The 15,886-nt window shown below is 46.3% G+C and overlaps 1 protein-coding gene across 2 annotated transcripts; it reads left to right on the top strand.

Annotated features, from left to right (window-relative positions):
• The first annotated feature begins 3,183 nt into the window (after positions 1-3,183).
• Positions 3,184-15,886, top strand: COMTD1 (catechol-O-methyltransferase domain containing 1). Of its 2 annotated transcripts, XM_053388099.1 has the most exons (7): positions 3,186-3,407; positions 5,239-5,366; positions 7,037-7,142; positions 9,133-9,251; positions 12,768-12,822; positions 13,171-13,304; positions 15,620-15,886. In XM_053388099.1, exons 1-7 carry the CDS (start codon positions 3,326-3,328, stop codon positions 15,770-15,772), a joined length of 777 nt encoding a protein of 258 aa, XP_053244074.1. In that variant the 5' UTR covers positions 3,186-3,325; the 3' UTR covers positions 15,773-15,886. The 2 variants fall into 2 exon arrangements, with proteins under 2 accessions (XP_053244075.1, XP_053244074.1); XM_053388100.1 differs by lacking the exon at positions 9,133-9,251 and having other exon boundaries at positions 3,184-3,407; positions 7,037-7,138.

The following is a 15,886-nucleotide window of genomic DNA, read 5'->3' as shown; positions in this document are numbered from 1 at the left end:
ACCACGGAAGGGGTTGGGAGTCAAACTGAGTATGTACTGATTTACGTGTGATTGTTGTCAAACTGAAAACTAAAAAAAAAAAAAGGCTTGGGACCCCTGCTCTAAGGTAAGGCAATATTATTCTCCTACACATTGCCTATGGAGGGGAAAGCAAGACTGAGAAAGAGTGGAATACAGAACAGGGGTGTGGTACAAATCAGGGGCTTTATTTGTTTTATTTAGGAAATTTTTGTTCCCTCCTTTGTTATTCTCAACAATAAAGTCAAAGTGTAACATAGCCAGAATACACAAAAACAGAGGAAACCGATGCTCAAAAATCAATTTAATTTCATAAAACCAACAATCTCAACACTTAGGGTGGTATTCAGCTGTGTTTTGCTCAAGACTTGTTGAAATGAATGAATGCAACTCATTAATTTCAGTTTTGTTTCCTCTTGGTAAAACTAAGCTGAACTAAGCTTAACAGGCTTGGGCGGGGGGGCGGCAATAAATAAGTTTGAAGCGGATGCTGAAACGGTAATCCCGGCAGTAGCTTTCATAACAAAATAAGCAGAAGTAAAACAATGCTTGTTTAATTATCTTGAACTTGATCCATAAAAGCAATGATGCTAAACTTTAGAAAGCATAATAGGAACCACATAATAGGAAGTGGTTACTGAGAGTGACCACTAGATGGAGGCAGATAGTTACTAATCTGATTTATGATATTCAACAGGGCAGCTTCAGCTGTGCTCCAACTTTCTTTTTAAATCCTTTTTTAAATCCATTTTTTAACTCCTACGACTGGACGGAAACGGGATCCATTCTGCAGTTATCTGGACTGGTGCAAATCAAATCTAAAGGCAGTGATCTTTTCATTTGTGGGTTGTGATACTGTTGAGCAGAAGTGGTTGGGTGGTATAGGTCAGTCCATAGAGCATGAGACTCATAATCTCAGGGTGGCGGGTTTGAGCCCCATGTTGGGCAAAAAGATTCCTGCATTGCAGAGGGTTGGACTAGATGACCCTCGTGGTCCCTTCCAACTGTATGATTCTAGGATTCTGGGAAGCGGTGATTTATTGTAGTAGCTTGTGAATGGGGGGAGTGAGATTGGATGCATTCAAAGAGTGTCCTTTATGTTAATTGGGGTTATACATTTTACTATGTTTAATGCTTCTAATACCCCATTGCTCCAGAAGCAGTTTAGTCCTGCTGGCCACATGACCCGGAAAGCTGTCTGTGGACAAACGCTGGCTCCCTCGGCCTGAAAGTGAGATGAGCGCCCCAACCCTAGAGTCGCATTTGACTGGACTTAACCGTCCAGGGGTCCTTTACCTTTTTACCTTTACCTTACCTTCCCAAGCAGGAGAAAACAAGCTCGCTTCATCCTCCATGGGACAGCCCTTTAGATATTTGAAGGTGGCTGTCCTGTCTCCTCTCAGTCTCCTTATATTGTATGTTGCATTTGTTGATCACTTTATCTTGCCCAAGGTAGCACTGGATTTAGGGCGGTTTAGCCTACACAGGGCTCCAAGCCAAAGGAGAGCATAATAATAATAATGTTATATACTGAGTTGAATAGGATCCAAAAGGCAGCAATCTGATTGGTCCTAGAACATTAGGATTCAGAATGCAGCAATCTGATTGGTTCTAGAACAATAGGGTCCAGAATGCAGCAGTCTGATTAGTCCTAGAACAATGCAGCAGTATGATTGGTCCACAGGAGCCACCCAATCCAGCTCCAGGTGGAAGTGAATCCGCAGCCTGATTGGCCTACAGGAGAATCCCAGAATTAGCCAATCACGTGTGGCCCATTGCGTAAATAATGTATATAAAGCAGATATTTTGGGAAAACTTTCATTCCTCACTACTATGAGCTGAATAAAGGGCATGAAATCCACACTCGACGCCAAGTATATTTCAAATAATAAGAATAAGAATAAGAATAAGAATAATAATAATACAGGTACCTACTGAGAAGGTCCATAAGAAGGCAACTGTACCAAAAGGAATTATTGTGAAAATAAGAAATATTTGCAGGGGGCACTAATTTTTAGTCCTCGTTCTAGGTGCCATGTTACCAAGTCCACCCCTGCCAAGGCAATCCAAAGCAATTTACAACCCTGAAACCCCCAAAGATACATTAAAACCAGGCTGGGGGTGGGGAGGAATGCATTAAAAACATCCCACCCATTTCTAAAAGGGATATACATATATATAGGCATCCGTCTGTGTCAGAAGACAATGGAGGTGTGTGTCTTCTGAGGTGAGGTCGAACTGTGTAAATTATGTTCTTAATATTGTACACTGTCCTGTGAACTTTGGACAAAGGGTGGTATAATAATAATAATAATAATAATAATAATAATAATAATAATAATAATAATAATAGCAGCTAGACCAGAAGTTGGGCAACCAGACTGCACTTCTACATCAGACGTTATGCGGAAGTCTCTATATAGGCCTATAACAGGCATAGGCAAACTCGGCCCTCCAGATGTTTTGGGACTACAATTCCCATCATCCCTGACCACTGGTCCTGTTAGCTAGGGATGATGGGAGTTGTAGTCCCAAAACAGGTGGAGGAGGGCAGAGTTCGCCTATGCCTGGTGTTACCCCCAGGAGCACTGGGCGGCTTCCAACAAATTAAAACACAGTATCAAGGTATCAAGTTACAAGGTTTCAAGGAGATTCCAACTAAACATCAGGAAGTTGACATTTTGGAAGGTCGGATAGTTACAATGGAATGGTCTCGGTGGTGGGGCGCACATTTTTATTGTTACTTATTTATGATTATTACTTTGTCAAAATAAAAAATATTATTACTTTGTCAAAATTAAAAATAGGGGTGTTTTTTTTTAAAAAAAGTTGTTCGACAGCGGAAGAAACACCCTCGTGAGGTTTCGGGCTCTCCTTCCTTGGAGGTTTCGAAGCAGAGGTCGGGTGTCCATCTGTTCTGGATGCTTGCGTTCGGAATTCCTGCATCGCAGGGGGGTGGACTAGATGACTCTGGGTACCCCTCTTCCAACTCTACAATTCGATCCTTCTACGGATTGTCCAGGCTTTCAGCCTTTTCGCAGCTGCCGGGGGTAGAGCCTGCGACGCCCCGGTTGCTCTCTCCACAAGACTGGTGGGCTTTCCCCCAGTTTCGCTCCTGTGCGCGCGCTCGCGCGCCCGTCCGCTCAAACCGGGAATTTCCTCTCACTTCCCGTGACGACAGCAAGAGCATGCAAGCGTCACGTGAGCGCGGCGGGGAGAAAGTACACTTCGGCGTGCAAAGCTGCAGGAAGCCTCCTCTCTCCCTAACACGCTTTCCAAGAAAAACCCAAGAAATAAAACCCCCAAAATGCCCGCTTTCAACCTCTCCAAAGAAGCAGTCGTCGGGACTGCAGCACTGGGGATGGTTGCTGTTGCTGGATTCCTAATAGGTAAGATCCTGAGACAAAGATCCCTTTGTCCTCTGAGTCCGCAGGATCCGCGTGGGCGCCGCCCTGTTGCGCGCTCGCCAGAGGCTCCACGGCTTGTTGCGCGCGTGACCCGGCCGAGGGTGGAGTCGTGGGTGGGCTGGGTGGCAGGAGGGGCAACCCAAACCCTAATGAGCTCATGGGTTTAGGGTTGGGGGAAGCCCCAGTCTCCCTTTAACAAGACAAACTGAGGATGCTGACACTATGTGACACTCAAAAAAATAAAAAAAAATAAAAGGTAAAGGACCGCTGGATGGTTAAGTCCAGTCAAAGGTGACTATGGGGTATGGCGCTCATCTCGCTTTCAGGCCGAAGGAGCCCGCATTTGTCCACAGACAGCTTTCCAGGTCATGTGGCCAGCATGACTAAACCGCTTCTGGCGCAACAGGACACCGTGACGGAAACCAGAGCGCATGGAAACGCCATTTACCTTCCCGCCCCAGCGGTACCTATTTATCTACTTGCACTGGCATGCTTTCTTTTTTTAAAATGGATTTTTATTAAAGATTTTCTTGGTTTACAAATGTATGTGCAATCTCTCTTTTTTCAAGTAACATGTTTTACAGATCTGTTTCATTTGTTGAGACATTAGGAAGAAAGGGGGGAAGAGGTGGAGGGGGAAAGGTGAGTGGGGGTGGGGTCAGGTGGCAATGTTTCTATTTTACTTAATATATGTGGGGTTTTGTGTCAGCATCGCTTGTGCAGGTTCTCTGCTATTCACCTGTGTTTCTTTGGTGGTGAGAGAGGTTGGGGTCGGCCTAGGGTGCGGCTGTTTGTTTGTGATTGGCTGTGGTGGTCTTTGTTTTCGTGTGTGAGTGGGGTGGCTGGATGTTTTGGATCAGGTTAGCCATATTGATTTGTATGTTGTTGGTGGATTTTTGTCGTCGTCTTGTTGGGCTGTGTGGGTGATAAAGGGGAGCCATACTGGGGTGAAGGCCTCTTCTTCTATTTGTCCCCGTGTCAGTTTCAGTTTATTGGTTAATTTTTCTAGTAAGGCTGTTTCCCATACAATTTGGTACCTGGTCCATGCTTACTCCTGACAGGTCTCTCCAGTGTCTGGTTATGATGTTCACTGGCATGCTTTCAAACTGCCAGGTTAGCAGGAGCTGGGACAGAGCAACGGGAGCTCACCCAACCACAGGGAATTGAACCACCGATCTTCTGACTGGCAATTCCAAGAGGCTCAGTGGTTTAGACCACAGCGCCACCCACATCCCTTGTATTCTCGAACGAATGTTTTTCGGAAGCCGAACGTCTGACGCAACTTCCAATTGAGTGCAGGAAGCTCCTGCAGCCAATTAGAAGACACGCCTTGCTTTTCAAATGGTTTTGGGATTTGATCAGACTACCGGAACAGATCAAGTTCGAGAACCAAGGTACCACTGTATAGTGTAACAGCCCTCCTGTTCAAGGCTGGATGGAGCCTGGGAAAAGGACGTCATAGCAGAGTTTCACTGTAGTGCTATGGTGCTTTGTTTGGTTTGGGGGGCTGTGGAAAATTCACATTGCGGCAATCTGCATGCTCCCAGTCCTGTGATGCCTTTCTATAGGGAAGAGGGTGGGGCACAGCCTTGATCTCTACTGCCCCTGTCTTAGGGCTCTTGTGCTTTGATGTACACACTGAATTTGGGATGAGCTTTACCATTAACTTCCATGTAAATGGGCAGATCTGCTTCCACCATTGAAGTGAACGGGGAAACCCTGAGGTGCAAGGGAGCGATGTGTGCATGCAGCCACACCAGAAATCTTTGGAAGCTTACGGGTTTGTATGCTTGTCTTATTTCTTTCCCAAAAGGCAGAAGATATTCAGGCCTTCCCTTTGGAACTCCCAAAAGCCGTTTCCGAGGGAAAAACAGCCCGCTACTCCAGTACGTACTGGATCACTCCTTGAGGGAGCACCCGGCTTTGAAGAAGCTAAGATTGGTAAGTATGTCTTTCTACTGGGTCTATCTTCCCGACTTCAGCTCTCACATAAGTGCCCCGTTCAGAGTCCACTTAGGAACTTGCTCGTGCCCAGAACTGGGTTTTGTCTTCTCCATGAGATAAGGATAGACATCCCAGAAAAAATATATGGTTGTTTATTCTTCAATGGTTTCATTTCGCATCAGAACCGTGTTGTCTCAAGGAAAAGGTATATGGGGCCCACAGTGAAACCCACAAGCTCCGCCCCATGTTTCTGTGCTGTTTTCACCAGATAATTTCTGTATAGTCTTCTAAAAAACAATAGAATATCAGTAAAGACCAGGACCCCCCTTTCCCCCTGTAAATGTGGCCATGCTGGGTTCCATTGCAAGTGGAGGTGCACGTTGGCTGATTCAAGACAAGAGAGAGAGGTGCTCAGTTAGGTTTCTCCCCAACCTGCTAGTCTTGTTTGTGGAGGAATTTAGCTTTTGCTTTCCTGAGAGAACTTTGCATCATGTGAACACCAGGCTGTGTTCCTCTGAAGTGGTACTGCTAAGCCGCAGTGAGAAGTAGGTCGTATCATGGCGTGGACTCTCCTTTCCCCTTGCCGCTGTGAACTCAATTCTAAATACCCTTGCAATTCTAAATAGCCCTATTTAATGCAACAAGAGTGCCTGGCGTGCTCTGGTCCATGGGGTCACGAAGAGTCGGACACGAATAAATGACTAAACAACAACAAATGCAACAGGGCTGACCTATAGGTACTTTCTAGGAGCTTGCGACAGCTGAACCTCTCATTGTAGTGAATATTAATTCACGTAACCACTGGCGGAGGAAGAGGGGTGCGGGGGGGCGCACCACCCCTGGCTGTGCGATCCCAGTGGGGCGCCATTGCGGCTGCCCCCCCCCGCCCGCCCGCGCTGGGCGTGCTACGACCCCAGGATGCCCTACCGCCACTGCTCTCCACCCCCTGGTGCCAGAGTGTGAAGCTCCACCACTGCACGTAACAGTTTTGAAAATGTGTATCCCTGTGTTACCTGTCTATTCAGTCGTGGATCAATAATTTCCCCAAATCCCCTCCTATTCAGTGCATAGCCTTTACAATTATTATTGTGATTATTATTCTTATTTGTCAGAGTTATCAGTTGCTTTTTCTTTGCTAAAGGCAACTCAAATGACTTACAGCCAAAGACATAATAATAATAATAATAATAATAATAATAATAATAATAATAATTTATTATTTATACCCCACCCATCTGGCTGAGCTTCCCCAGCCACTCTGGGTGGCTCCCAATCAAGTGTTAAAAACAGTACAGCATTAAATATTAAAAACTTCCCTGAACAGGGCTGCCTTCAGATGTCTTTTAAAGATAGGATAGCTGCTTAATAATAATATGCAGAAGCAGGGGTTTTTTCAGCCGGAACTTGCTTGAACTCAGGTGGCCGCCATTGCCATTCTAAGAGAACAGGGGTAGCATTCACGGAGAGTTCCGGCACCTCTTTTTCTAGAAAAAAAATAGCACTGTGCAGAAGCTTACTGTCATTTCTCTGGTCATGCAAATGGAGAAATCAGCCAAAGGCAAATTGTGTTCGAATGCACAAATAGCCCCCACCCCCCATAATAACTTGTAGCACTGGTTACTGATCAGTAAGTTGGCAACTTGTAATAAGCAGATGTTCTTTTCTAGGTTACTTGGAACCTTCCCAATAAAAATATGATGGTGTCTATTGACGAGGCCCAGCTTTTGGCCAACCTGGCGAGGCTGATCAAAGCAAAGAAGGTCATTGAAGTAGGTAAGTCATTCTGTTTATGCAGGGATGGCTCCAGAATGATCTGTAGTCTGAATTGCAGGATCTGTGGGTCATGTGGCTGTTGCCTGCTAATCACATCTGGAAGAGAAGTGACCTTATGTCCACTGGAAGTCTGGCATCCAGTCACTTTCTTTCTTTTTTAAAAAAAATTCCTTGAATTTCAAAAAAAAATCCACATAAAAATTCCAGTGCATTAGAGAGAGAGTGTCAACATCCTATCCTATTTTCCATGACGTTTTTCTTATCTCCCCTGTGCTGCATCCTGTCTTCCCTCTTTTTTAACATACAGTGGTACCTCAGGTTACATACACTTCAGGTTACAGACTCTGCTAACCCAGAAATAGTGCTTCAGGTTAAGAACTTTGTTTCAGGATGAGAACAGAAATTGTGCTCTGTTGGCGCAGCTGCAGTGGGAAGCCCCATTAGCTAAAGTGGTTTTTCAGGTTAAGAACAGTTTCAGGTTAAGATCAGACATTCAGAACGAATTGAGTACTTAACCTGAGGTACCACTGTAGTCATAACACAATAATCTTTCATTCTTTCTGTTGCTCATAGTTTGAAACCTGCTGGCGGGTTCTTCGTGCTATAGTGTTTCTTCAAATAATCTGAAAAAGGTTTCCATTCGTCAAAATAAAAAACACCAGTCATCATTAGAGTCTCGTATTTTAGCTGTTAGCTTGGCTGATTCAACATAGCCTGTTACTTTGCTTAGCATCCAACCACTTTCTAGTTTCTGTTCTTTGGCCTGTACATTTGGCTTGACTCTAAAGATCCCCATGTTCTTTTCAGGCTGTGGACTGAGGCAGAGGAACAAATACTCCCAATTCTGCAACAAACATTTGTTCTTTTAGAATTTCTGTGACTTTTTCAGCATTCAATCCCTGGCCCTCCACATTAAAACGTTGCATTGGTTTCTCCAAAGAACGCTGTCTCCTGCCTGAACCCTGTCTGAACTATCCTAGCTTCTTTGAGTTGAGCTGGCCAGGGCAATGTTGAATGGAAGCCTAGCACTGGGCAGGCTGCAACCTCTTAAGCCAAGCATTCTGAGAAGTTTTATTTTTCCAGGAAGTGGCTTCCAAACTGCGCTGCATCCCAGACCATATTGTAGTCCCAAACTTGCCACAGCTCCTGCAAATGTACATTGGCTGCGGTTAGATTGCTCTGAGCATTGTGAAGTCGCAAGGGCAAACACTATAAATAAGTAAGCATTGAATAATTGCATTTCAGGGCTTAATCCACGGTTGAGAGGGCCATTCTGAGCTGCTTACAGGAAGGGCACAGCAGGGCCAAATGAGAGACAAGCAAAGTCTCACGGGCTGCATGGGTGGAAAAAACACTTGGCACGCAAGTTTCAGTTGGGCCGCCTCTGCCACCATCTCCGCTTCTGCATTAGTTACTAGAGACTGCGAGATAATTCGGGGTGGGGCAGAGGAGAGCAATTTGTGGGTTTTGCAGAGACATCCCAAGCATCCGTGCAGGATTGGTCATTGGGCAAAGGACCAAGAGATTTGTGGAGCCTGCTGCTCCCCACCCCCACCCCCACTGTAGCTGTCTCACGACGCAATGGCATTCTCCAAATAGAACATGAAAATATTCAAAACCCTACCAGAGAAGAATGGCAGATCAAGTTGATGGTTTATGCTGAAATGGCCAAAATGATCAGAAGAATCAGAAATCAGGAAGACCAAAATTTTAATAAGGAATGGGGAAATTTTATAATTTATCTTAAAAACCATTGTAAACAGCGAACATCGTTAGTAGGATTGGAATAACCCACCCAAGAGGCCAGAATATTATTTTTAATATTTTTCTCTCTCTGAAAACAAGTACTGAAGACATCCACAGTCTCTCATGCCTGGACGAGGTTGTGTTAAGATACCAGTTAATGGGATCTAGAACTCGTGGAATTCTCTGTGTCGCAGAAATAGGAACCAAGCTCCGACAACTGCCCGTAATTCCTGGTGTGTTTCAGGTGTCTTTACAGGGTACAATGCCTTAAACATGGCTCTGGTCATACCCGAGGATGGCAGAGTCGTCGCCTGCGATATAAGCGAAGATTATGCCAATATGGGAAAGCCAGTGTGGAAAGAGGTAAATGAGCTGCGCCGGCACATCCGAGGATAGGGAGACCTGAGAATCGGAGCTAAGCAACATATTACACGGGAGATCTGTCATTTCAGGCATTGGTTGTCTTAGTTTTTAACTCTGAATCAAATGCAGGGAAGTACGGATTTGGTTGGCGCAGCTGGGCTTATAAGAGTATATAAACCTCTCTCCTTCTATCTAAATCAGTGGTTCCCAGCCTTTTTTCGGCCATGCCCCATCTAAGCATCTCTGAAATCCTTATTCCCCCCCCCCCAGTGACATATACCGTATTTTTCGCCCTATAGGGCGCACCGGCCCATAGGGTGCACTTATTTTGGGGGGGGGGGGGGAATAAAGGAAAAAAATGTTATTTCCCCCTCGAGCCCCAAAGAGCAAAGAAGCCATGACAGCGAGCGGGATGGAACCCACTAGCTGTCCTGGCTTCGTTTTTAGCCTCTGGAGCTTGCGGGGCTGGGGAAGCCCGCACCTGCCCCAACCCCAACCCCCAGAACGGGTCCGGGATCGAAGGCGAGTTTGCACAACCTCGCCATCGCTCCCGGAGCTTGCAGGGCTGGGGGTGGGGGAAGCCCGAGCTTCCCCTGACCCCAGCCCCCAGAACACGCTGCTATCCGCAAGCCTTGGGAGCCCGTCGGGAACTCCCGTCGGGCTCTCCGGGTTTGAGGATATCTGCCTGAAGCCCGGGGCGTGCCCCACTGCACTCCCCGGGTTTCAGGCTGCAGGCTGCTGTCCGCAAGCCTTGGGAGCCCGGCGGGAAGTCGCGCCGGGCTCCCAAGGCTTGTGGAGAGCTGCCTGTAGCCTGGCGTGCGCCCCGCTGCGCTCCCCGGCTTTCGGGCTGCAGGCTGCTGTCCGCAAGCCTTGGGAGCCCGGCGGGAACTCCCGCCGGGCTCCCAAGGCTTGCGGATAGCTTCAGCGTAAGCCTGCATTCGCCCCATAGGACGCACACACATTTCCCCTTCATTTTTGGAGGGGAAAATGTGTGTCCTATAGGGTGAAAAATACGGTAATTCTTATTATGGATAAATCGCGAATTTCCTGAGGTATCTGAATTCCTGCTGATCACCAGTGCTCAGAGCAGGGGGAAATTCCACAACTGTTGACTGAGTGCTCCCAGAGCACTACTCCCCCTGAATGCGCCCAGTGTATTTTCTGTTTAGATAACCTTTTCTGTTTAGATAACCTCTCCATTGCCACCAGCTGACTGCCGTGTACATGCCAATTTTAATTTTAAAAATGTTTATGTCACAAAATACATTTATATACCGTCTATGAGGCCTGTAGGACCATAAGAAATGCAAAAAAATCACTGCCAATAACTCATTCTCGAATTGCCCCCCTTAAAAATCAAATTGCCCCACGTTGGGAACCACAGAGCTAAATCTTCTCCTCCCTCCCCCCCTGGCAAGCTGCTATTGGCCCTGTAGAAATACAACCGCCGAAGTGTTATTTGGCACTTACTCAGGTAACTGCTTGCGAAATAATGTTGCAGCCACTCCCTAGCAATAATAGCTACATTACCAGTAACTGATGCTGGCACCATTAGCGTCCCGCAAGGTACAGAATGCCTGCGGTCACCATTTTACAAATGCAAAAGCATCTTTATGCTCCATAAGTGATGCCACTGTGACGAATTGGTTTGAAATCTTTGCTCTAGCTAGTAAAGGTAAAGGACCCCTGGCTCGTTAAGTCCACTCAAAGGCGACTATGGGGTTGCGGCGCTCGTCTCGCTTTCAGGCTGAGGGAGCCAGCATTTGTCCATAGACAGCTTTTGGGGTCATGTGGCCAGCATGACTAAACTGCTTCTGGTGCAACGGGACACTGTGACAGAAACCAGAGCGCACGGAAATGCCGTTTACCTTCCCACCGCACCAGTATCTATTTATCTACTTGCACTAGCATGCTTTCAAACTGCTAGGTTGGCAGGAGCTGGGACAGAGCAACGGGAGCTCACTCCATTGCAGGGATTCGAACCGCCAACGTTCTGATCGGCTAGCCCAAGAGGCTCAGTGGTTTAGACCGCAGCGCCACCCGCGTCCAAATGTTGCATTCCATCTTAGGGCATTGGACACGATCTTGCCGGATGTCAAATCCTGTTTTAAATCCTCCCTCTTACCTTCAATGGAAGAGATTGAAACATATGCTTGATGCTTTTCTCGAAATATGAGGACATAGTGCAGTATTTTTTATCTGAAACAGGTTCTCACCCACTGCCAAGTGTATCCACGGCATATGGTTGCATGGCATGGGTGCCTAAGAGGGCAGGAGTGGCCAAGCTGGCGCCACTCAGATGCTGTTAAACTCCAGCACCTTCAGCCATGAGGGCAATTCTCAGGGATGCTGGGACTTGTAGTTCAGCAATATGTGCCACAGGGCATTGCCTCTGATGTGGCACTATTTTTGTAGATTTTCTTGTGTTCTGAAAGCCGAGCATTCCCATCCTGTAATAGGCAAAGAAAGAAAAAAAACCGCTTATCTCATCAGAGGAGTTAGTGGCTGCTTCTTCCTCCTCCTCCTCCTCCTCCTCCTCCTCCTCCTCCTCCTCCAATAATTAAATAAGTAGAAATTAAAAAGCAAAGACAAAAGGGTGTGCCATTTCCTTGCCCAGTCATGCCCCACAAATTTTCTGCTTTTTTTGTAAGGGGAAATGTGGATATGACTTATATCAACTATCAGCCAACTGGCTTCCATTTGGCAGCGTTCTCTGTGTTTTCACGTTCAGCCCTGAAACAAAGTGATTTCAGAATTTTTGACTTTGGCGGTTTGCCTAAGATGGCTGGAGAAAGGACCGAGGAGGTGATGGTTTGTAGCCTCCAGCTAAGCCACAGCTGAACCACTCAGCTTTTATTTCCACCACCTCTCTGTTTTTCCTCTCAACTCTGATTTCCCAAATCCAGGGATTTAGTATATGCCGTAAACAACCACCCACCTGGTCAGTTGTGGCAAAAAGGAAACTTTGCAGAAGTTGGGGTTTTTAGGCCACAAACGATGTATATAGGTGGCGCATAAAGCTTGCTTTGGGTTAGTAACACTTGTGGAGAGTGGTTTAATGTTCCACGTAATCTTCCCAGTACTCCAATTCACAGACCAGATGAAGACCTCTTAACCTTGGCCTTCAAGCAGAGCAAATGATATCCAATGAAATGGATAAATTACATATGAAAAGACATTGATTTTGTCAGGCCTTCTGTCTCAAAATCACCTATAGTACAGTCGTACCTTGGATCCTGAATGCCCTGGAACTCGGGACGTTTTGGCTCCCAAATGCCTCAAACCCGGAAGTCGTTGTTCCAGTTTGCGAATGTTCTTTTGGAACCCAAACATCTGATGGGACTTCCGTGGCTTCTGATTGGCTGCAAGAGCTTCCTGCAGCCAATCAGAAGCCACGATTTGGTTTTCAAACGTTTTGGAAGTTAAACTGACTTCTGGAACGGATTCCGTTCGACTTCCAATGTACAACTGTATGCCTTTCCTAGGAAATAACCTTTTACCCCTCTCTCACTTCAGGCAAGAGTGGATCACAAAATTGACCTCAGGATAAAGCCGGCCATCCAAACACTAGGTATGTCAACAATGCCTGGAAATTATAGAATGTGCAGCTGAATTGTGACATGTCATATTGGTTGAGAAGAGAAGATAACAAAATGGGTTCACCAGTTTAATGCTGTGTCAGGAGAGTGGCTTAATGCAAAAAAGTGTCATTTTTTCATAAAGGATGGTTTGCTTTTTGGTAGGCCCCTCACCTCTGAAATGTCAACTTACACAAAATCAAACTCCTATGAATATTATGGAACAGCGCTGTTGTACATTAGGCAATGCTAATGGGAGGAGTCTGCTATTTTCACTGAAACTGAACTGTCCTACAGATGTTTCCTATTTGAAATGAAATCGTCCTTTTTTTACTGTCTAGATGAACTTCTGGCAAATGGTGAAGCTGCGACATTTGACTTTGCTTTCATAGATGCTAACAAAGATGGATACAACGATTACTATGAAAGATGCTTACAGCTCGTGAGAAAAGGAGGAATAATAGCAATTGATAATGTAAGCACAGCATGCTTCCTCAAGAAAGTCTCGTGGCAAATTAAAAGTTCTTAACAAATTCATTGGAGCATAGGTATTGGTGGAGCCTGTTTGACAATCAAATACTAAATCATTTCAAAGAATTCCAACAGATAATTTGATTATATGAACACTATAGAATCATTGAATTGTAGAGTTTTCGAAGAGGCGCACCCAGAGTCATCTAGTCCAAGACCCTGTGATGCAGGAATCTCAGCTAAAGCATCCATGACAAGAGGGCCTTCCATCCTTTGCTTAGAAACCACCAAGGAAGAAGAGTCCACAAACTTGTTGAAGTCCGCTCAATTGTCAAAACAGCTCTTAATGTCAGAAAGCTCTTCCTGGTGTTTAGTCAAAATTTCCTTTCTTGTAATTTGAAGCCATTGTTACAGGCTCTACCCTCCAGAGCAGGAGGAAGCTAGCTTGTTCCATCTTCCATGTAACAGCCCTTTAGATACCGTATTTTTCGCACTATAGGGCGCACCTAGGGTTTTTTTGGGGGGGGAGAATAAAGAAAAATATTTATTACCCCCCCCCCCCCAGCCCCAAAGAGCAAAGAAGCCAAGACAGCCAGCGGGCTTCCTCTTTAGCCACGCACAACCTCTCCAGCCGGGAGATGCTGCGCGCGGCTTTGGCAGAAGCCAAGACAACGAGCGGGATGGATCCCACTCGCTGTCTTGGCTTCATTTTTAGCCATGGGGCTGGGGTGGGGGAATCCCGAGCTTCCCCCGACCCCAGCCCCCAGAACAGGTCCGGGAGTGGCGGCAAGGTTGCGCGCAGCCTTGCCGCCGCTCCCGGAGCTTGCAGGCTGGGGGAGCGCTCCGAAGGTTTGCGGATAGCTGCCTGAAGCCCGGGGAGCGCAGTGGGAGTTGGCACTGTGCTCCCCGGGCTTCAGGCTGCAGGCTCCAAAGGCTTGCGGATAGCTGCCCAAAGCCCGGGGTGCGCAGCGCTGCGCTCCCCAGGCTTCGGGCTGCAGGCTGCTATCCGCAAGCCTTCAGAGCCCGGCGGGCACTCCCGCCACGCTCTGAAGGCTTGCGGATAGCTTCCTGAAGCCTGGAGAGCGAGAGGGGTCAGTGCGCACCAACCCCTCTCGCTCTCCAGGCTTCAGCGAAAGCCTGCATTCGCTCCATAGGACGCACACACATTTCCCCTTCATTTTTGGAGGGGGGGAAGTGTGTCCTATAGAGCGAAAAATACAGTATTTGGAGATGGCTATCATATCTTTTCTCAGTTTCCTCTTCACCAAGCTGGAACATTCCCAATTCCTTCAACCGTTCCTCATAAGGCTTGGCTTCCAGACCCTTCATCACCTTGGTCGCCCTCCTCTGCACACGTTCCAGCTTGTCAATATTCTTACATTGTGGTGCCCAGAACTAGACACATTATTCCAGGTATGGCCTGGCTCCAGGTGTGGCAGAGTAGAGCAGGATTATGACTTCCCTTGATCTGGACACTCGACTTTTGTTGATGCATAGCGTCCAGATCAAGGGAAGTCATAGAAGCCACTACTTTATTTTTGGGTGACAGCTTTAAACTGATAGGCCCTTAGTCACAAGAGTATGTTTTACGGGGGAAATACTGGCAGTGGTGGACAGAGGGCACATATTATGCCTTTACTAACAGGAAGGAAAGGAGGAGAAGGGGGAAAGCATTTGGAACTTTGTTGGGAAGGGAATTATCTCTTGTATCTTAAAAAAAATCTCAGTTACTATTAGTCAATTTTGTACTGGGGGAAAAAGACTAAAAGTACAGTCCCTTGTTTGGGAGTAAGACCGCTTGACTCAACTTATGAGCAAAGATTGAAATATAGAGGGCCTTCTCAGCAGTGGCGCCCACCCTGTGGAACGCCCTCCCATCAGATGTCAAGGAAATAAACAACTATCTGACTTTTAGAAGACATCTGATGGCAGCCCTGTTCAGGGAAGTTTTTAATGTTTGTTGTTTTATCATGTTTTAATATTCTGTTGGGAGCCACCCAGAGTGGCTGGGGAAACCCAGTCTGATAGGTGGGATATAAATATATTCTCGTCGTCATCATTAGATGGCTTAAATCTCATTTTCAGAGCTACAGACTACACTTTTTAAGGAGTATTTTGGGAAAGGGGCTGTTTGTTTCAAATCTGGTGGTACATTGGTCAGACTCCAATGTCATGCCCTAGGCACATATGGAAATAAATATAGATGATATAGAATGAAATATATGCAAATATAAGGATAAAAGGTGCGCTGTGCCGTGTTTTTCTTGTAAAAATAAGTATACATTTTCTCTCCCCTGCCCTCCCCACCCTTTCTAATAGGTTTTGTGGTCGGGGAGAGTCCTTAAGCCAGCCAAAGGTGATCTGGATGGCCAGCACCTCCATCAGTTGAATGAGAAGATCTTCCGTGATCCGCGAGTGAATATTAGCATGCTCACCATTGGCGACGGGGTGACGTTGGCATTTAAGCTGTAGAAGAGAAGCCCAGATGCTGTAGATGGGCTGGGCCCTCTAATCTTGGGAACATTGAAGATGAAATGATGTATATTTTTGAACTTGTCTCAATAAAATAGCCTAGACTTGAAATCA

Source organism: Podarcis raffonei, chromosome 5, assembly GCF_027172205.1.
Source record: "Podarcis raffonei isolate rPodRaf1 chromosome 5, rPodRaf1.pri, whole genome shotgun sequence".
In the NCBI taxonomy this organism is placed as follows: Eukaryota; Metazoa; Chordata; class Lepidosauria; order Squamata; family Lacertidae; genus Podarcis; species Podarcis raffonei.
Note: the sequence above shows the minus strand (reverse complement) of the source record. Positions and strands in the feature narration are given on the sequence as shown.